This window comes from Lagenorhynchus albirostris, chromosome 2 (assembly GCF_949774975.1).
Source record: "Lagenorhynchus albirostris chromosome 2, mLagAlb1.1, whole genome shotgun sequence".
Taxonomy (NCBI): domain Eukaryota; kingdom Metazoa; phylum Chordata; class Mammalia; order Artiodactyla; family Delphinidae; genus Lagenorhynchus; species Lagenorhynchus albirostris.
In genome coordinates this window covers 159,785,694-159,807,307 of record NC_083096.1, presented here as the reverse complement: position 1 = coordinate 159,807,307, position 21,614 = coordinate 159,785,694, and the positions used below count along the sequence as shown (strand labels likewise).

Below are 21,614 nucleotides of genomic sequence, written 5' to 3'. Positions count from 1 at the left end.
GGCCTTAAAACCGAAGTATATCTCTGTTATTTTGGAGTTCCGTGATCAAAGGACATTCATGCCAACTTTCTGACAGTTTTTCCATCTAAAAGGAAGTGGACCAGTCATTCCTACATTCTGTGATGGTTTATGGAAACATCTCAGGGAGCAATGGTCTATCAGTGCTTTGAAACAGTTTCAAATGGGAACGCAGGTTGGTAGATGGCAGTACCCACTTGCCTCAGCTCTCTGAGTCCCCAGCTTCCACGGCCATGTCTTTTCCCATTGCTGGATTTTTAGCTCGCTCCTTGCAGGAGTCTTTTCAGCTGCTTATCCAGCCCTTTGACACACCCCCCTCCTCTACCCAAGGACTCACGGACACACTGTGCGGGGACATTGTGGTTGCTCCATAGGCCTGTCTCCAGACATTCTGCTGTGGCCTCGGCACCTGCCTGGAGGTGGTAGCCTTCGCTGCAGCTGTACACAGCCTTGGTCCCCACCGTGTACTCTTTGCCAAACACCATTCCGTTCTTGGGGGCCTCAGGAAGCCCACAGGAAAGAGCTAGTGGAGGAAAAAAATGTCATGAGCATGTCTGCTTCAAGGATGGTGTTCTGAGAACATATTTTTATCTTTCCTCTCCCTTGAGGCCCTAATAAAATGATAGTAAAGACTAATAAGAGGGAAAAGCCTCATAACAAAAAAGAAAATGGGAAGATCAGTAGAGGAGATGAAAAAAAAAAAGCTTTGGAAGATGAACTGCACATAGAAGTGTGTTGATGGATTAAATGGAGTTGAGAAGCTGTAGCACAAAATATACAGGAGGGAGCTATGGAGTGAGACCAGTTCTCCATCCCTTCCCACAAACACAGTATAGAGACATTCAGGCGGCCATTCTCCAAACTAAACAGAGAGGGTTTTCTTACCCACTGAAGGAAAAAAAAGAAAAAAAAAAAAAAAAAAAAAAGGAAAGAACTCCCTTGAGAGAATTAGGGATGCTATGGTAGAAGTAGGCATCCTGGAATAAAGCTCTTTTAATCCTTAAATATAAAGGCTCTCAGCCTAAAGCCTGCCCCTCTGTCTGCTTATCTCTGCCACATACTCAACTCAACTTCTTATTCATGGGAGAGACCTAGTGGGCAATGACAGCTGCATATAATAACAGCAGAGGTAACCCACATCTGTTACCTGGAAAAATCAACCTAGCCTTTACTTTGAAATATGAACAATTAAAGATCACTATACAAATGAAAAACACCAGCAGCATGAAAGTGATAAACAAAGATAAGATTAAAAATAGAAAGAAAAGTCTCCTTTAGGAAACAGAACTAACTCAGGTAAAAGAAAACATGTAACTTTAAACTTCTCATCTTGAGAAAGTCAAGGTGACCTATAATAAAATGAGAAGAGAGGGCTTTGAAAAGAGAACAACAAAAAGTGAAGAAGGAAGGGCTCTGTTAAGTTAAAAATAGGATCACCAAAATACGCATTAAATAGAAGGGGTGGAAATTGTAGACAAAGATATGGCTGCCTGCCATTTCAGCAAACAAAGGATATTGCAGCCATCTCAGCCCTACAGCCACCCCCAAGGCGAGCGCTAAGGGAGCTCAGGATGGAGACAATAGGCTGCCCCCTCAGCCACAGCAGCGGCCCTCGACAGTGCACCCTGAGGGGATTCAGGAATGGAAAGAACAGGATGCTGGCCCTAGATAGCTAAGGTGCATTTCAAAGGAATGATTTCAACGAGCCCGACTCTGGCATCTTGTACAGAGAAAAGAGCTAAACTCATTAACCTGAGAGGTCTGGTTTTCTTTAATTAACAGTAATCTTTTGATGTCCTGACCACCTGGTTTTTGTTGCAAAAACTCCTATACATCCTGGCTCTTCCCTTGCCACTTCGGAGCAGTCCCTCAGAGCTATCTGAGAGGCTGTCTTCTGGGCTTAAGTCTGTTGAATAAAAACACAATTTTCAACTTTTAGGCTGTGAAATAAAATTCATATTTTATGCAAGACAAGAAAAACTTAAACAAAAAATTTTCTGCCTAGTGTGCATGGTGTATCTGCCTTATGTCTCGACAAAACCTCCCCCATTGTCAGACATACCTGCTCCACCATAAAGAGCTACATTCTCCTACCATCAACAAGGCAACCCCTTAAAAGATAACATTCCTCTTGATCTTTTAAGGGGCCACGATGACATTTAGGTCTGGTTTGTGTAAACTGTCAATAATACGTCATTTAACGTAGAGCCCTCTGCTCCAAAAAACTTATATAACTCTGACATCTAACGGGTGGAACAGTTCTCAGAGCTTTCTGAGATGCTGTTTCTGGGTTATAATCCTCTCATTTGGCTCGAATAAAATTTTCCACTTCTTTCATTGATTGACTATCAATTTTTGTCGACAAGGTTGTGCATTTTTTTTCAGTCGACAGTTTCGGTGACTGACGAAGGGACCTAGAGCAGACTTCTCTCCTTCACCTGAACTCTACAAGGGTCTAGAATCTGCACCAGCAGAGGCCTCTGGCGCCCATCTGCCTCCTCGGAGAATCCAGACAAATTCGGGTGAATCTCTCCTGGTTCTTGGAGCTCCTGATTATTGGTTGAAGATCCTGAGTTTTATTTGGTGGTGTCTAACAGGTACCTGCCTCCGCATTTGAAAGATACTAAGAGAGCCCAGTTGAAAGCCACTGGGATTTGCTCAGTTGAAAGATGCTGAGCGGTCTGGGCTGAGTGGTCAGGGAGGAGGCTGGGCTGAGTGGTCAGGGAGGAGGCTGACCTGACGTTTTCCCTCAAATCAGCTGCCTGTGCGAGAACGTGTTGGGATAAAAGTGCAACATGAGAGCTTTTAGCTCCGAAGAAGGGACATCTCCTCCTGGCCGAGAAGGGCTTTCTCAGGCAACTGAGAAACCTGCGGGAGTGGTGGAGGCAAGTCCTCACACTGTGCAGTGGTCCCACGGGGATGCAACAGGGAAGAGCCAATTTTGACTGCATGTTGGATCTGTTTCTTTGACTTTAGCCTCTGCTTTTCGTTACTTTCTTTCTTTCTTTTTTTTTTTTGTTTTTTTGCGGTACGCGGGCCTCTCACTGTCGTGGCCTCTCCCGTTGCGGAGCACAGGCTCTGGACGCGCAGGCTCAGCGGCCATGGCTCACGGGCCCAGGCGCTCCGCGGCATGTGGGATCTTCCCGGACCAGGGCACGAACCCATGTCCCCTGCATCGGCAGGCGGACTCTCAGTCACTGCGCCACCAGCGAAGCCCTGCTTTCGTTCTTATAATCATACATCATGGCCTCTCCCAGGGAACCCTGCCCACCTGTGAATGGCTGCAAGAAAGAAGAAATTAACACTTCCCCTCCCCAAGGTTGGCCATTCCAGGAGATGTTTTGCAAGACTGATGGCCCTTCTTACTTTACTTCCTCCCCGCCTCTCCCCCTCTATTCTGCCTTTTTACTTTACTTCCCTCTCTCATTCTATAAAAGAAATTGACATCCAGACTCTGATAAGATGGATTTTTGGGGACCCTAGTCCTCCATCTTCTCGGTCTGCCGCCTTTCCGAATAAAGTCGTATTCCTTGCCTCAGCCCCTCGTCTCCCGATTTATTGGCCAGTTGTGCGGTGAGCAGAGTGAGCTTGGACTCGGTAACAAATCTGGCTGAGCCAGCTGGGAACCTTGTTGCTCGTGGCTAGCAGGTCCCCGTTGGGGAATATCGGGGCGAGGCCCTAGCAGCTGCCAGGATCATTTGTCCTGAGGATCTTCCCTTCAAAGTTCCCTGAAGCAGCACCGGCTACCCCAGCACTGGGCAGTTGAAGCAAGGAACCGACAAACTTCTACGAGTCGACGGACTCGATTTTGGAGGGTAAGTCGCTCTGGCGTGCACACAGGGAACACATTCCCCCCTCTGTTTGGGCTTTTCCTTTATGGGACAAGCCAATTTGGTTGGGGCACCCTGGTGGAGAGGGGAATTGTTGTTGGACTCGACCTGATTTTGGGAACTGGTCCGTTGGGAACTAGTTCGTTGGTTTTGGTCTTGGTTTTGTTTTGGTTTTGTGTGCACTGATGCTAGAATTTGTTTGTGCCTTTTGTGTTGTAATTTGCGTCTTTTGTGTTTTGGTGTTATCAAACTTATAAAAATGGGAAATACTCCATCTATCCCGAGAGAGAGCCCTTTGAGGAGTATATTAGATAAATGGGCAAAACATAGCCGTGAGCCTATGACTAAGAAAGACATGATATACTCTTGTAATAGGGTGCGGACCCAATATATGTTAGGATCAGAAGAACGATGGCCCCTGAATGGCTCACTCAGTTATACGATCTCGCAGTTAGGAGTGTTTTGCAAAAGAGCAGGGAAAAGAGATGAGATTCCGTATGTAGAAGCATTTATGTTATTGGATCAGGAGGAAAAGGAGTCCGAGGGCTGCCACTTTATGGTGCAGCGATCTGAAAGAAAACCTAGGAAGGAACGTATTCTACAGGGGGAAGAGGGAAAAAATTAGAGTGGGGACATGTTATTTCAAAACGTAACCCCCCCTCCAGCCTATCCAGCTCCCCCAGTGGCTGAGCAGGCTTCACCAGGAGGTGTTCCACCTGCACCCCCCCTGCTGCCAACATATTCACCACCTCCTGGTTCCCCTACCCATGGGGATCAAATAGCAGTTTCTATAGTAACCCCTGGAGCACAGGAACCTGGTTTAGTATCACCATCTAAGACCCAATAGAGCAACCAATTTGGACCGGGAGCCACTTCCGCAGCAGGGCAATTTCCCTTGCGCCGATATCCTGTAAGAGGCCAGGGGACTCCCTTAGACTTGAGGCGTCCAATTCTAATGTCCCCTCAGGAGCCCCGGGTAACTTTGACAGTGGGGAACAAGTTGACTGACTTTCTAATAGATATGGGTGCCACATATTCTGTGGTAAACACCAAGGTGGCACAGAAAACTTCTCAGCCTATCCCGGTCAAGGGAGTTTCTGGAGAAGTACAAAACCGTTCGTTCTTACAACCTCAGAATGCCAACTAGGGGACCTCACCCTACAGGGCCATGGGTCCCGAACATATGTGGATCCCTCCTACCCCAAGGTACTGGACCTTTTGGCTATGCATTTCATGGCCCAGTCTGCCCCAGACATCAGGAGCAAAATTCAGAAAGCAACTGCTGGTCCTCAGACTCCAATGAATGATTTGTTCCAATGGGCTTATTTGGTTTTCAATAATAGGGATACGGCCGAAAAGGCTGAACGTAAGTACCCACAGAAATACGAAAAAGGCCCGAAAGATTGTAATGGCTTTGTCTGCTCAGAGACCAACAAAGGGGAAACAAAGTCATCCTAGGAGAAACTTGCCTGTATCTTTGAGATGCAAATGTCCTATCTGGTCTTCTCAGGAACCCTTAACTCTGCCATCTTTTTAAAATGCAAATTTTGAAAAAGAGGGTAAAGTAATTTAGAACCTGTTTTCCATAAATATTAGTAAAAAGGGTTTAGCCATCTAGACAAGTGAGGTTGATTTGTTCCATCTGCCAGAAACCCAATTTTAATCCAACCTCTTTTGTAAATTGATGGGTTTTACCTTGCTGTACCCGACTCAGGGCTGAAATTTTGAAATGAGAGCTATGATATCTCTCTGTTTGTGTGTCTGTATGTGTCTTTGTCTTTGGATAACATTGCTGCGGTTAATCTGTAAATGATCTCTATTTAATTAGCTTAAAGAAAAGTAAGTGCTTACAAACCAAACAATTCTAAATACAAGAGAAATTAAGATAAATGAATTTTCAGGTTCACGTGAACTGGGAAATATTTAGTATTAAATTAATACCTGGTATTAATGTTTGTTTGTTGATCTAATTAATATAGGCATGTCTTTAGAGCCATCAACATTAAGTATAATACTTTCACTGCACCTAGGTTTAATAGAAGTTAAATAAAATCTTGTTATACCTGTTGCAAATTTGTCAGCAAGAGAAATAACTTGATATGATGAAACTTTAAAGTAAATGGAAACGAGATAAGAGCTTTTAGGTAAACTCTATAAGAATAATTATGTTCTAAAAATCATCTAAAATACTCTCTCCAGATTTTGGTAACTATTACTTATCTCTTGATTTTCACTAGAAATTAAGGTTTTTAAGAGTCGGGGATTCTAATTTAAATATGTAATTAAAGCTATTGAAAATAATAAAACATTTCAGTATGGTAGAATGTGTGCTTTCAGTTAAGAAGGTATGAGGAATGGAATTACATTTTACTGAGAAAGTTTTATACAAGGTCAGGATTAACTAAATTTAGATTGAAGTTAACTAAGTAAATGGATTCTGTTAAGTAAGCTAATACAAGAGGAATTTGATCTCTCTCTCTGTTAGAAGTGATCCTTTTTGATAACAGATTGTATGAGTCTCTGTGCCCTTAGGTGATCCGTATTTGTTTTCTTTTAATCATTTTCTGACTTTGGTTAAATGAATAAGTATTGTTTCACAGTGACCTATGATCCTGTTGTGTTTTTTTGTTTGTTTGTTTGTTTTTTGTTTTTTTTTTTGCGGTACGCGGGCCTCTCACTGTTGTGGCCTCTCCCGTTGTGGAGCACAGGCTCCGGATGCGCAGGCTCAGCGGCCATGGCTCACAGGCCCAGCCGCTCTGCGGCATGTGGGATCCTCCCGGACCGGGCACGAACCCGTGTCCCCTGCATCGGCAGGTGGACTCTCAACCACTGCACCACCAGGGAAGCCCCCCTGTTGTGTTTTAAAACATTTTTGATATTTTTAACAAACTTCCCAAATATCAAAATCTGACTAAAGCCTTTTAGCCTCCAGCTGACTCTGGGATACTTTGAAACACCATCTCTGAGACATCTCAGAGAGGAATGTCAAACTAAGTTTATTTGGTATGTTAAATTACTTCAGAAACATTGTCAAGTGATTGGAGATTAACCTTAGGTTATAGAATATTTAATATAAATATTCCAAAATTTATACAGAATCCTTAACAGCTAATATGATGTCCTGATATGTTATCAATTATAATTCTAGTTATTCTAAAATGTTATATGTCACAGAAATATCAGTTTCCTGCTATTTGCATTGTACTCAAATCTTTAACCATGCTATTCTAAGTTTTGTCCTGATGCTTTAACAAAATGAAGATTTTCAAGAAGACTCATAAAAAGGAACTTTTTGACAAATATAAGTTTCTGATAGCCTTCAGATAATATCACTGGATTGCGTGACAAATGACAAAACTAATGGAAAACCTGATAACTTCAACTGGATCAACAGGAATTAATCAGTGAACTAGTAAATATGGGACTGAATGAACTGGTAAATATGATTTATAACTTTATGACTTTGGGAAATATACTGGCTTTAATCTTTGTTTTTCAGAAAAAAACCTTTTCTCTTATGCTATGACCTACAACAAGTTGATAAAGTATGCCTTTGTAAACAAAGATGAAACATTTATCTTTTTCTCTCTACCGGGTTGATCCTGCCAGTAGCATATGCTTATCTCAAAGATTAAGCCATGCATGTCTAAGTATGCATGGCGAGTACAGTGAAAGTGTGGATGGCTCATTAAATCAGTTATGGTTCCTTTGGTCACTCGTTATTGGAACTGGAATTACAACTAGTAATATATATATACTTATATATATCGTATACACTTATACGTATATCGTATATACTTATACGATTATACTAATCGTTTTAATTTGTTCTTTGTTTCAAAATTGTTTGTGCTTTGTGTTTCCCTGCTGCACTATGTCTTTGTCAGTGTTACTAGCTGCATTACTTATATCCTGTCTATTTCATAAGACTGTTGTCTCTTACAGTGCCTAGTGTGTAACCAGGCCCCCAGCAACACTTCTCACATTTATAACATAAAATAGTTGTAATAGTGTGATTCTACGTATGGGAAGAAGCAACAAGGGAAAATGTCTCCTGATCATAATTAGACAGAGGATCCAGAGAATCTTTAATTATCAATAGGGCCTAATCCAAAAATTAGCACCTGGAGTGGCATATCAACAATTTTCGCCTGACCTGGGATGAGCCTCCCAGCACTGTGGGACAAAATTTGATCAAGACATGTCTCCCAAATATTGGTCAAATTCCCCTCCAATGTCAGCCGGTGAACCCTGAGGAAACTCAGGAAGGAGAAGAATACCTGCCATCTAGCAGGCATCAGACTGCAGCCATTTCCTATGGTGAGCCGTGAAGAAACTCATAATGTGAAAACACAGGATACAGACCCCAGATGGCTGTGGTACGTATCAAAGGAAGGATTTCAGTGAGCCCAGACACTTGCATCTTCTCATACATAGAAAAACGCTAAAATTTTTAACTTGAGATGTGGCCTCCCAGGCTTGAAGACCTCAAAATTCCCGATAACTCTCAACTTGCTAGGTTGTGAATATTTTTTAAGTCTACAGGTGTAAAGCAGACACTTCCGAATAGGAACAAAAGAAGACAAATCTCATCATTTGGATCACTGGCACCAATGGCGGACACTCCCAGAAAGATCCATCTGACTGAGCAGTTAGAATGGTGGTCACCCCTTGTCCCACAAGATTGTGGAATGCACATTCACAGTGGGGAACTGTAACAGGGAAGAGCCAATTTTGACTCCATGTTGGATCTGTTTCTTGGACTTCAGCCTTTATAATCGTACATCATGGCCTGCCTCAGGGAACCCTGCCCACCTGTGAATGGCTGCAAGAAAGAAGAAATTAACACTTCCCCTCCCCGAGGCTGGCCATTCCAGGAGATGTTTTGCAAGACTGATGGCCCTTTTTACTTTACTTCCCTCTCAGATTCTATAAAAGGAACTGGCATCCAGACCCCATAAGGTGGTTTTTTGGAGACCCTGGTCCAACATCTTCTCAGGCTGCCAAACTTCCGAATAAAGTCGTATTGTTGCCTCAGCACCTCGTCTCCTGATTTATTGGCCTGTCGTGTGGCAAGCAGAGCGAGCTTGGACTTGCTAACAGGGAAACCAACTCATTTTAATTAAACAACTTTCTCTGCACGAATAAGAACCGGCCGTTCCGTGATCTGAGCACCCACAGTGCTTGGGAGGGAGAATCCGAGACATGAAGAGCTGAAACAACTCTAGGGTAGAAACCTAGAGGCATTAAGATCACAAGCAGCACATTGGCCCACCACACAATTCCACTAGGAACTTTTATCCTCAACAAATTCAACTTTAAAGTGGGAAATAGAGTCTCTCAAACAGAAAAAACGAGGGGCATCAGAAAGCCAAACTCCAGCTAACACCCCAGCCAGATTCATGTCTTATACTTGCAAGTACCTAATTAATCAGGAAAATTATATCAAAGGAGATCTCAACCTAAAATGGCCAATATAGGGCTCTTTTATTGCGTATGCCGTTAAGTTAAAAAAAAGCCGGCTTGATAAAACATCTTTTCAGAATTCTGACCTTAAAAAAACAAAAGCTCGGGGCTTCCCTGGTGGCGCAGTGGTTGAGAGTCCGCCTGCCGATGCAGGGGGCACGGGTTCGTGCCCCGGTCCGGGAAGATCCCACATTCTGCGGAGCGGCTGGGCCCGTGAGCCATGGCCACTGAGCCTGCGCTTCCGGAGCCTGCGCTCCGCAACAGAAGAGGCCACAACAGTGAGAGGCCCGTGTACCGAAAAAAACAAAAACAAAAAAACCCCCCCAAAACCCAAAAGCTCTTCTAGGGGGAACTTGCATTTCTCCTCCTGTGTCTTTGAGGTGTAAATCTTCTACCTGATCTTCTTAGGTGTTTTGTGTGTGTGTGTGTGTGTGTTTTCAAAAATTGGTCTCTGCCATCTGAGAGGTGCACATATGATACACATCTGGCAATCAAGCAGACTGGGATTCTGAGCCGTCTTCTGTCTGACTGTGCCGACTCTCAGCGGCTTTTGCCGTCTTCACCTCTGTTGCATCAGCCTGTACAGTGAAGACCTTTACTTTCTTAGACTGTTTTGGGGAGTAAACTTTCTAGATCTTGTGAAGGCTACATCCTTCACACTTTCTTATGGGGATGCCTCTTGCGTCTTATTGATTTGAGTCCACTATTTACATATATCTCATTAATGGCCAGATTATGGATCCTTTAAATTGGAGGAACTTCTAAACTGATCAATGTTTAGAGAACTTTCATTATGAAGCGCTGTTTTATTGGTACCTTTGGGGGTGGGGGAAACAAATTAGAAGGTGGAAAAATATATAATGGTTAACCTAAGAACTCCTTTAATTTAAAACAGACAAACAAAAACTGGTCTGGGAAGCCTTATTTCTGGTCTCTGATTCCCCTCAATGGGTCTAACAGATGCTAATAAAAACATTAGAATAAGTGAGAGGCTATCTTCCGGGCTTAATTCTGCCAAATAAAACATAATTCTCAACTTTTAGGCTGTGCATTTTTTTTCAGTCGACAAAATGAAAAGTAAATGAAATTTCCCAGAATATAGACCAAAAAGACAGAGACTGAAAATGAGAGAGAAAAGAACTGGAAACACAGGGAATCAGCCCAGGAGGTCCAGCACGTCTGGGCTGCAGGAAAAGAGAACAGAGAAAGTGGAGGGGATGGAATGATCATAGATGGGAGTTTCCCAGAGCTGGAGAGAGACAGTGTTCAGATTGAAAGGTGCCAAAGGCAGCTCATCTCACTGTCCCTCCCTGGCCCTTCTCTCTTGGATAACTGAGAGGACAGAAGGTAACCTCTTAGCCTGAGAGACTACCAGGCTGTCTAGTGATCCCCATCACACACCACAGTCCCCCAAACCCAGAGGGACACCTCCCATGAGTAGGAGAGGAGGGGGGAGAATCACAAAGTACCTGAAAGCTTGTGGTGGAATGAGGCCTCTGAGGGAGAGAATGCGTAGTGAGAGAACGGGCAGGGGAAGGAGAGAGAAAGCATTAGGATGCATAGACTCTCCAATGTGCTGTGTTTGTCAGTGGAGAAGTATGGTTTGGAAAGCAGCAGCAGGGAAAGGGAAGCATGCCAGGCCTTTCGCCCCGGGTTCTGTGGGAAATAGGGGATGAGCCCCCTCCCCTGAAAGGGCCACAGCATCTGTGTTCTCAGATGAGAGCCACAGTCTCCGTGGAGGAAGGAAGTGAAGAGAGCCTTCTGGGCGGTGACTGAGGGTGTATACTTGTTGGCCATGGAACCAGGATTCCAGAGAGCACGGAGGGAATGGCAGAGAGGGAGGGCATCGGAGAGGAACGGGGGCTGGGGCTGGGGATGGAGAGGAGCAGCACAGAGCAGTGTGGGGATGAGTGGACAGAGCTTGGTTTTGGGAAGTGACAAAAGATAGAGGTGAGAGGCCTGGTTGCTTCCAACTAGAACTTTGGGAAAAAGACTTGTCTGTGTGGATACAGTTAGAAAAATGGAAACTGAAGCCAAAAGACGTTTGCCACTTGTGGACAATCAGTTCTCTGTGAACTTTGCTTAAAGCATTAAAGAGAATATCAATGATGCACTGCTTCTGTTCTTTGAGAAAGCTCAGGCACAGGCCCGAGAAGGTTGTGAGGGTCAGAGATGACAGACGTCATTAAAAAAGTACGTCACCATGCTGGGAACCAAAACACAAGAACCTCAACCTTAAGTGATTTCTTGTTTTTGTCTATATAATTGGTAAATTTTTCTTTCTTTTTTAAAATGCAGTATATAATGTTGAGAATCTGGGAGGAAGGACAACAAGCTGCTGGTGGAGGCATAAGTGAAGACAAACTTTTTGGATGGCAACGAGTATCAAAAGCTGTAGACTTTGTATACGTATGATTCAATAATCTCATTTCTGGGAATTTATTTTAAGGAAATAAATATGGATGATCCCAAAGATGGAATTATAAGGATTTTAACAGCAGCATTGTTTATAGTAGCAAAAAATACAGAAAGTCAAATGACCAACAGTAGGATACTTGAATAAATGACAGTTTTTCTATAATGCTACACAACCATTGCAAATATTGATGACTAAGTGTATCTAATCATGTGATAGATGCTAACAAAATATGAATAGATTTGTACACCAATAATGCCATTTTTATAAACAATATATGAACGACCAAAGGAAATGTTAACAGCAGTGATTTCAGTTGATGGGGTTATAGGTCATTTTCACTTTTTCTTTGGCATTATCTATAGTTTCTTTTTTCTTCTTCAGATTTCTAGTCTGAATGTATATTACTTTAAGGAAAATAAAATCCCATAAATGATCAAAAGCAATGCATGCAAACTTCCTGGTATATATCACGTGCTTGATCGCTGATGACTGCGTAGGTGATGGTCATTGTTCACCCTGCTTCCCTCTGCCCCTCGTCTCCTCCCACCGGACCTGGTACTTCTGTGAGCCCCAATTGCTTTGCATATTTTGTGATCTCTCTCAGAGTCTGTGGTTTTGCAAACGCTTTTGCTGTTGCCTAGAATGTTTTCCTTGCCAATGCCTGGCCCCCAACTTTCCTTGTTCTATGAGCCCAAGCAACCCCTCTTCTGGAAGCCCCCTAGCTGTATAGGAGCAGGTAGGTCCCCTCTTAACCTTGGGCTCCCACAGTACTGTTTGCGCTCCTGATACAGCACTTCCTTCCTCTGTCATTTGGCATTTTTGTGGCTACACAGCCGTCTCCCTCCCTTCTCTGAAAACACTGATGCTGTGTTTTACACATCTGTTTAGCCCCAGGGCTTCAGATATTACGGATCCTCAGTATATGTTTGCTTAAAGAATGAATGAATTATCTAGGAGGAAGCCCACATTTGGAAGTGATTGGTCCTGGGACAAGCCCAAGTTGCGGGTAGGACCCAAGCCACCTGTCACCTCTTTCCCACCTGCTTCTCACCTTGACAGAGAGGAATGGCCTCGCTCCACAGGTGGTAGCCCTGGGGGTGCCGGGTGCAAATGGCCATGCTGTGTCCCACCAACCGGTAGCCGGCGTTGCAGCCAAAGTGGATGGAGCCTCCAGGCTGGGTGGTGGTCTGGCCCAGAAGGAAGCCATGGAGTGGAGCCCTGGGCAGGCTGCAGTAGGGAGCTGGATAACGAGATGAAGGTCAGGGGACCACACACAGTGGGAAGACAGAGGTGGTCCTTCATGCAGGGCCCGCCCCCTTGCTTCTCCCTCTCTGTCCCTATCTTCAGCACTGCCAGGTCCACTGCTAGTGAGGAGGTTGATACTGAAAAGCAGCCAAGTTTAGGAAAGCCAAAGAAAAGGAAAGAAAGGAAAGGAAAGGAAAGGAGAGAAGGGAAGGATAAGAAAGGAGAAACAGGAAAGGAAAGAGAAGAAAACAAGAAAAAAACAGCTCCATGAAGCACTGGGTCCCCTTTGCACCTGGAGGCAGCACTAGTCGTGCAGCTGAGTTCAGGCTCTCGAATCCCACCATATCCCAAAGGGACACAGAAAACAGAACCCAATGGGGTTGGTTCCAGAAGGGTGTGACCGCAGGGGCGAGGCCTCTGGAGTCAGGGCTGTGCTCAAGTCCCATTTCCCACCTTTCCACAGTTCTGTGACTTGGGACAAATCACTGAGGCGCTTTCAGCTCCATTTTCCTCACCTGTGTATTGCGACTGGCAATGCCTCCCTCATAGGTTTGGGGACAATTTAAATGGGATCGTGTCTGTAAAACCCCCAGCCCAGTGCAGGGCACTCAGTGCTCAGTAAATGGTCCCTGTCCTGCTTTCTGCTGTGTGTGGACGATGGGGGGAGAGAGAGCTGTGGCAACCCAGGGCATCAAACCCACAGTCCTAATTCCCCCTCGACATCTGGCTTCAACTTATTTCATTCATTTATTCAACAGACAGATAGCGAGTGTCTATTATATGCCAGGTGCTGTTCTAAGTGCTGGGGATACAACAGTGAAGAGAACAGACAAAAACCCCAGCCTTAGAGAACTTGGCAATAAAAACCTCTGCCAGGGATGCTCGGGGGAAGTTCTGTGAGGCCGGGAAAGAGGGATGACCAAAGGGGCACAGAGAGCAAGCCTGTTCATCTGCTCTAAGAGTCCCTGGCATGGGATCAAGGTAGGATGAAGATGACAGGACCCTTCCTGCATCCTCCCCACAGTATGGTCCTCTGGCCTCTTACGTGATCACATCCCTCTGCTGGTGAAATGGATGTGTTAAACACCTCCTTTCCAAGCCAGAAACGCTTCCTTACTTCTGCTTTGCCACCTGTGTCCTGTTTATGTGGTATCTACAAGTCTACCTCGGTCAAGAACAAGAATCTCAGTTATAAAATATACTTAGTCACAGTGATAGAGGCATGTGCAAAGTACATGACTCTACTGTATTTCCATTAAGGACTCATTGTTTCACCATGTAATTAATTCACTTCCTATGTGGCGTATGTATTGTAATTATAACTGACTCATTACCCACAAATAGGTGATTAATCTTTAAAAACACCAAGGGAAGCACAACTCCTTAATGGCTTTTAGTTCAGAGTTTAGCGACTAGCATAGTGAAATGCTCCTAAATTGCTTTATTTCTCTTTTGTGTTAGTAGCTTCTAGGAACTCAGCCTGAACCTCCCTGACAGATGGCTTAAGGTCTCTTTTCCATCATGAGGAAACCGAGGCCTGAAGAGGTTGAGTGACAGAGCCGACTGCCGACCCTGGGGGGCGTGAAGGTACCCTCCTTCTTGTGTGCGTGGGGGAAAGGAATTTGGGGTCCACTTTGCAGAGGAAATGGACGCTGAGATAGTAAAGCTCCTTCTCCTCCCAGGCTCCCCTCAGCTTCATCTGGCTGGTCCCCCCCACCCCCAAAGCCATACCTAAGAGTTTCTTAAGACTTCGAAAGCCTGCTAAGTTTGGGTTGGCCTTCCAAGTCGGCAGCCCATGAGAAGAGATGGATTGAGACAAGAGGCAACTCAGGCTATAATATGTATATCTGACATCCCTTCTAACCAATATTCTTTGAAAATTTGTCCAACGTTTGTTTGGAGCTCAGGCTAAATGCAGCCAGGGGAAAGAGTGCTGCAGGGGGACTGGTGCCTGGTGGAACTCGCCATGGTCTTAAGTAATTCATTTCTGCTCCCAAGCTCACAGAGCCAGCCAGCAGTTCAACGGACCCACTGCCCTGCAAAATGGGCAGCAAACAGCTTTTTAAATTTTCTTTCCAGCGACAGACAGTAATCCCCGTGATGGGAGTTCAGATAACGTTGATTTTCTCCATCTCATTTTATTTTCAAGGATATTTTTGTGTTCCTTGTAGATGGCTGGCTGTTCAGCCATCCGGTTGGATTGGCCCTCGATCTGACACTGCCTATGAGATATGGCTTGCAGAGCAGAAGAGAGGCTCCTGGACTTGGAATATAACCCATCGTTTGCTGCTTGTCTAATATTTGCCAGTTGGGGACCCACATCTTAGGGTTTTTTGGTTTAAAGGACCTTCTATTAACATTTCAACAGTGTTAGGGACGGGACCACCTATAGGCCTTATCAGGTCATATACAATAAACTTATCCAAAAGACACAGGCTGGCAGTATGAGCAGAAAGAGGGAAGAGCTTAAAAGTGGGGAGAGGTATAGAAAAAGGGGAGGTGGGAAAATGTCAAGGACACTGTGCAGCTAGAGGTGAGAGTGCCTACGAGGAGGAGAAAGGCTGCCAGTCCCCAGGCGTGTGGAGGAGCTCGGCCAGGCACGGGGACATGGCCCATGGCTTATTCTTCTGGGTGAGAAATGTAAGGGGCTCGGGGGTTGTGGCCCGTCTCATGAGTCTTTATGTTTTACTCACCTGCATACCGAATCTTAAAGCCCTTCCGATTGTAGGCATGGTCAGACGACCAGCGCAGGTACACAGAGTTGCTTGAGCTGGTGACAATCAGGGGAGCTGAGTAGTTCCCACTGAGGGCTTTCAGCAGAGGACTTTGTCCTGAGGGACCTGGGAGGAGAGTGTGGACACAGGATTACAGACTATCACAGCTATCAGAGATACTAGATGTGATACCTTTAATGTAACCACCTCCGATTTTCCCCTCCTCAAGTGAAGACGTGAAGATTTGGGATGGTAACTCAGCATCATCACTGGTCCATCTGCTCCTCTCTCAGTATCCACAGGCTTTGCTCTAGGTGCTCTCCCCTCCTGAGCCCTAAAGCAGGGATCCAAGAAGTCCCTGACAACACATAGACGTTGGCAGGTGAGATGACATCTATTTGCCATTCTGGGACTTGCCCACAGTCAAGCAGCGGGTTAAAAGAGCTGGTTTTCAACCTGGGAACATTTTCTATCTCACCATCCTACTTGTGCATACTAAAAACAGGTCAGTCCCTGCCACATAGAAAAAATATTTATGAATGAATAGATAGCAATAAAGCTAGAGGAAAACACGATCATGTCTCAATGTCATAAATAACATAGCTCCCCAATGGTCCCTTCCAAGGCTTTTCCAGAGAGGCCTCCCTGTTCTTTCTCTCCTCCTTAGATTCCTGGAAGTGCATCCCAAGGGTGCTGATTCAAGAGAGGCAGAGTACAAAGCTAGATAATCCAAAACACAGGATTTATTATCCTGGAAAGAGCCCTAAGTGATGGTTCTCATATGCTGCCGAGACAGCTCTTGGGAGCTTGGCAGAAGTAATAGACCACATTAAACAAAGGAGAGCCATCAGAATTGCTGTGACAAACTATGAAGGAAGGGGTCAAATGGCTCAGAGGAATGGCATGCTGGGACAGGTCTGCTGTATTAGACCAGAACACCCACCAGCTGACCGTGACCTTCGGGAGGATCTGGGGGACAGACCAGTTCCTAAAGCAATAAGGAATGCACTGCTGAGGGGGTGAGGACAAACATCAACAACCTGAGAATTGGCTGTCCTCTGTAGGCGGAAACTGATGGGAGGAGAGGCTGTCACCAAGCTGGGCTTCCTAGTATTGATGGGGAGGAAAGGAGCCTAAATGCAGAGGCCAGGCAGAAGCACTGGTTGGCATAATTACTAAAATGGGCAGCAAGGTTGGGATGGCAGCCAGGAGGGCCTGACCTGCAGGATCTATGGAGATGGCTGACACAACATGATATTCCTAAGGGCAAGATAGATGGGCGGCCAAAAAAAATGAACATATGAAGAAAACAGATCATGAATATATAACCAAAAGGGTGTAGAAAGTTCCAATCCCTGGAGTAATTTGGAGACTTGAGCCAGGTTTCGTTTCTTACTCCAGAATACTTTGGCTGAAGGAGGGGCTGGGTCCTTATGAACAAGGACTCTACAAAATAACACCAGTTGGATATGGTAGTGATTCCTGAGTCTTTATCCCAAAAGACCCACCACTATTAATTCAGGTAACTGAATATTGGGGAAAAGGGAATGCCTGGATATTTGCAAGACTTTTGTATACAGAGTGTGTGAATAGATGCTGATACCTGGGACCCAAAGCACTATTACGGCTCCTTTGTTACAACAGGGTTATATGAGGGATGGGATTGGTAAGAAATGGAGTCTTGTCCCCAAAGCTTAACCCAGTAGTAGCCTCAACTGCAGTAGCTATGCCAGATGTAGTATATTCATTAGAGTAGATTATCATAGCTTTGGTTATATGAAATGCAGTTATTGATCTAGCAATGCATTCTTTTCTATACCCACCAGAAAGGAGGATTGTAAGCAATTTGCATTTACATGAGAGAGACAACAGTATAGATCCATGGTCTTGCTCCAGAGCTATGTTAATTCTCCTGCTCTGTCATAATGTAATATGAGGAGATGTGGACCATCTGGACATCCTGCAGAACACAGCTTATTGATTTACTATATCGATGACATTGTATTAATTGGATCTGATGTGCCAGAAGGGACAATTAGTGTAGATGCCTTTGCAAGACACACGCTCCAAAGGGTCAGAGGAAGCCTACAAAGAGTCAGGTGAATTTTTTAGGGTCCTGTGGTCTGGGGCATGCTGAGACGTATCCTCCAAATTAAAGGGCAGGTTATCACCTTTCCCCTCCTACCACCAAGAGAAAAGCATAGTGTTTGGTAGACCTCTTTGGGTTTTGGAAGCAGCATACTCTTCACTTGGGAGTACTGTTATGACCCATTTATTGGTTGACATAGACCTCTTTGGGTTTTGGAAGCAGCATACTCTTCACTTGGGAGTACTGTTATGACCCATTTATTGGTTGACATAGACCTCTTTGGGTTTTGGAAGCAGCATACACTTCACTTGGGAGTACTGTTATGACCCATTTGTTGGTTGACATTCAAGGGGCTAGCTTTGAGTGGTGGCTAGATTAAAGAAAGGGTGCTGTAGCAGGTCTAGGCTGTAACATGAGCAGGCCTGCTCATACAACTCATCAGCTTCCATGGTACTGGAGTTTCTGTGGTAGGGAAAGACCTTGTGTGGAGCATCTGGAAAGTCCTAATTGGGAGGTTGCATCATAGACTCCTGGGGTTTTGAAGCCAGTCTGTGCTATCTTTAGCAGGGCACAATTTGATTTACTTACCATCAAAGATCTCAAACTCATCATACTGCTTCTCACTGAGAAAGTACTCCACTGTGAGGGTGATGTTATATTCGGGCTCCACTCTCACCAGCCAAGAGCAGGTCTGGAACTGGGGATAGCTTCCCGGGTAGCTCTGACTCAGGATCACACCTGTGGAGTCTGTCAGGAGCTCATTCGTTGGGCAGTGCACTTGGAGAAAGAAAGAGAAATACCAGGTACATGGGATGGAGATGGAACGAGTGCCAACACATTGGCTTTTCTCTGGTGAAGAAGACAACCATTGGAAAACCAGATGGCATCTGAGCACATTCAAGCAAGACTCCAATACCCATCATTTTACTGCTCCATGGCATGAGTTGGTCTCAGATTCTGTGTCAACGTTACTATATTGCTGAGACTCAGGCTTGGTCAGTTGGTTGGAATCACTTCTTAGCTCAGATATGGGCTTTGGAGCAGGTGGGGATGATACGTACATATAGATAACTGTAAGGCATCCTCAAATCCAAGAGCTAAATGAGTTTGATTTGGACAAGGAGAGTATAGGGCAGAGGTAAGCCCATGGGATTTTGAGTCAAACACACCTGGATTTATAGTCCACCTCTGTCACTTACTACCTGTGTGGTCTTGAACAAATTATTTCCTTTCTGTGCAATAGCTTCACCACCTCCAACCCAAAAAGATAACACCTACCTTACAGGGCTGTTGTATTACACAAAATGTTATATAATTATATATAATTATATATTATTTTAAGGTCTCTTTTTCCTTAAAATAATCTTTTAAGGAAAGATTATTTTAATCTTTAATATTTTAAAGATTTAAAGATTATTCTTTAATCTTTAAAGATTATTCTTTAATCTTTAAAGATTATTTTAATCTTAATAAATTAAGATTATTTTATTATTATAATATGTAATCTTAATAAGATTATATATTATAATATAATATATTACCATATTATACTAAATAATACATGTATGACATGCCTCCATAAATTATAGAGATGATGATGATAATTACACCAGGGACAGAAGGAAACAGCAGAGCGTGGCTGTGACCTGATTAGTAGTACTAAGATATCTAGAAAGAAATTGAAGATGAGACAAATAAATGGAAAGATATTCTGTGTTCATGGGCTGGAAGAATTACTATTATTAAAATGTCTATACTACCTAAAGCAATCTACAGATTCAATGCAATCCTTCTCAAAATACCCATGGCATTTTTCACAGAACTAGAACAAATAACTTCAAAATTTGTATGGAAGCACAAAAGACCCTGAATAGCCAAAGCAATCTTGAGAAAGAACAACAAAGCTAGAGTTATCATGCTTCCTAACTTCAAACTATACTACAAAGCTACAGTAATCAAAACAGTATAGTACTGGCACAAAAAGTGACACATAGATCAATGGAACAGAATAGAGAAAAATAAGTCCACACATATATGGGCAATTAATCTATCCTAAAAGAGGCAAGAATACACAATGGGGAAAAGACAGTCTCTTCAAGAAGTGGTATTGGGAAAACTGGACAGCTACATGTAAAAGAATAAAACTAGACCATTTTCTCACATCATATACAAAAATAAACTCAAACTGGATTAAAGACTTAAATCTAAGACCCGAAACCATAAAACTCCTAGAAGAAAACATAGGTAGTATATACACTTTGAAATCAGTCTTAGCAATATGTTTTTGGATCTGTCTCCTCAGGCAAGGGCAACAAAAGCAAAAATAAGCAAATGGGACCATATCAAACTAAAAATTTTTGGCACAGCAAAGGAAACCATCAACAAAAATGAAAGGGCAGGCATTTCCTCTTGGTTAGTAAGCTGAAAGTCTTTAACATTTGGAGATGATTCCTGGTGACTTTGCCTGAGCTCCCAGAGCCGTGTGGCTGACAGGGTCTTGGTGCTCTGGCCCAGTGTCAGGCCTGATTCTCTGAGGTGGCAGAGCCGAGTTCAGCACATTGGACCACCAGAGACCTCGTGGCCCCATGTAATATCAATCAGTGGGAGCTCTCCCAGAGATCTCCATCTCAATGCTAAGACCCAGATCCCCCCAACAGCCAGCAAGCTCCAGTGCTGGATGCCCCATGCCAAGCAACTAACAAGACAGGAACACAAACCCACCCATTAGCACACAGGCTGCCTAAAGTCATACTAAGTTCACAGACATGCCAAAACACACCACCAGACGCGGCCCTGCCCATGAGAAAGAAAAGATCCAACCCCACCCACCAGAAGACAGGCAGCAGTCCCCTCCACCAGGAAGCCTACACAAGCCACTGAACCAAACTCACCCACTGGGGGCACACACCAAAAACAACAGGAACTACGAACCTGCAGTCTGCAAAAAGGAGACCCCAAACACAGTAAGTTAAACAAAATGAGAAGACAGAGAAATATGCAGCAGATGAAGGAGCAAGGAAAAGACCCACCAGACCAAACAAATGAAGAGGAAATGGGCATTCTGCCTGAGAAAGAATTCAGAATAATGATAGTAAAGATATCCAAAATCTTGGAAACAGAATGGAGAAAATACAAGAAATGTTTAACAAGGACCTAGAAGAACTAAAGAGCAAACAAACAATGATGAACCACACAATAAATGAACTTAAAAATTCTCTAGAAGGGATCAATAGCAGAATAACTGAGGCAGAAGAATGGATTAGTGACCTGGAAGATAAAATAGTGGAAATAACTGCTGCAGAGCAGAATGAAGAAAAAAGAATGAAAAGAATTGAGGACAGTCTCAGAGACCTCTGGGACAACATTAAATGCACCAACATTCGAATTATAGGGGTTGCAGAAGAAGAAGAGAAAAAGGAAGGGTCTGAGAAAATATTTTAAGTGATTATAGTTGAAAACTCCCCTAATATGGGAAAGGAAATAGTCAATCAAGTCCAGGAAGTGCAGAGAGTCCCATACAGGATAACTCCAAGGAGAAACACGCCAAGATGCATATTAATCAAACTATCAAAAATTAAATACAAGGAAAAAATATTAAAAGCAGCAAGGGAAAAGCAACAAATAACACACAAGGGAATCCCCATAAGGTTAACAGCTAATCTTTCAGCAGAAACTCTGCAAGCCAGAAGGGAATGGCAGGACATATTTAAAGTGATGAAAGGGAAAAACCTACAACCAAGATTACTCCACCCAGCAAGGATCTCATTCAGATTTGATGGAGAAATTAAAACCCTTACAGACAAGCAACAGTTAAGAGAATTCAGCACCACCAA

At 43.9% G+C, this 21,614-nt stretch overlaps 1 protein-coding gene across 1 annotated transcript in view; it reads right to left on the bottom strand.

Moving 5' to 3' along the window:
- CSMD2 (CUB and Sushi multiple domains 2) overlaps positions 1–21,614 on the bottom strand; it is a 669,690-nt gene that overhangs the window by 59,211 nt on the left and 588,865 nt on the right. The window contains exons 47-50 of the mRNA XM_060142710.1: positions 18,370–18,558; positions 15,672–15,818; positions 12,785–12,973; positions 356–541 (exon numbers count right to left, since the gene is read on the bottom strand). Coding sequence (XP_059998693.1) covers positions 356–541; positions 12,785–12,973; positions 15,672–15,818; positions 18,370–18,558 — 711 coding nt within the window. The remainder of the gene's footprint in view (positions 1–355; positions 542–12,784; positions 12,974–15,671; positions 15,819–18,369; positions 18,559–21,614) is intronic.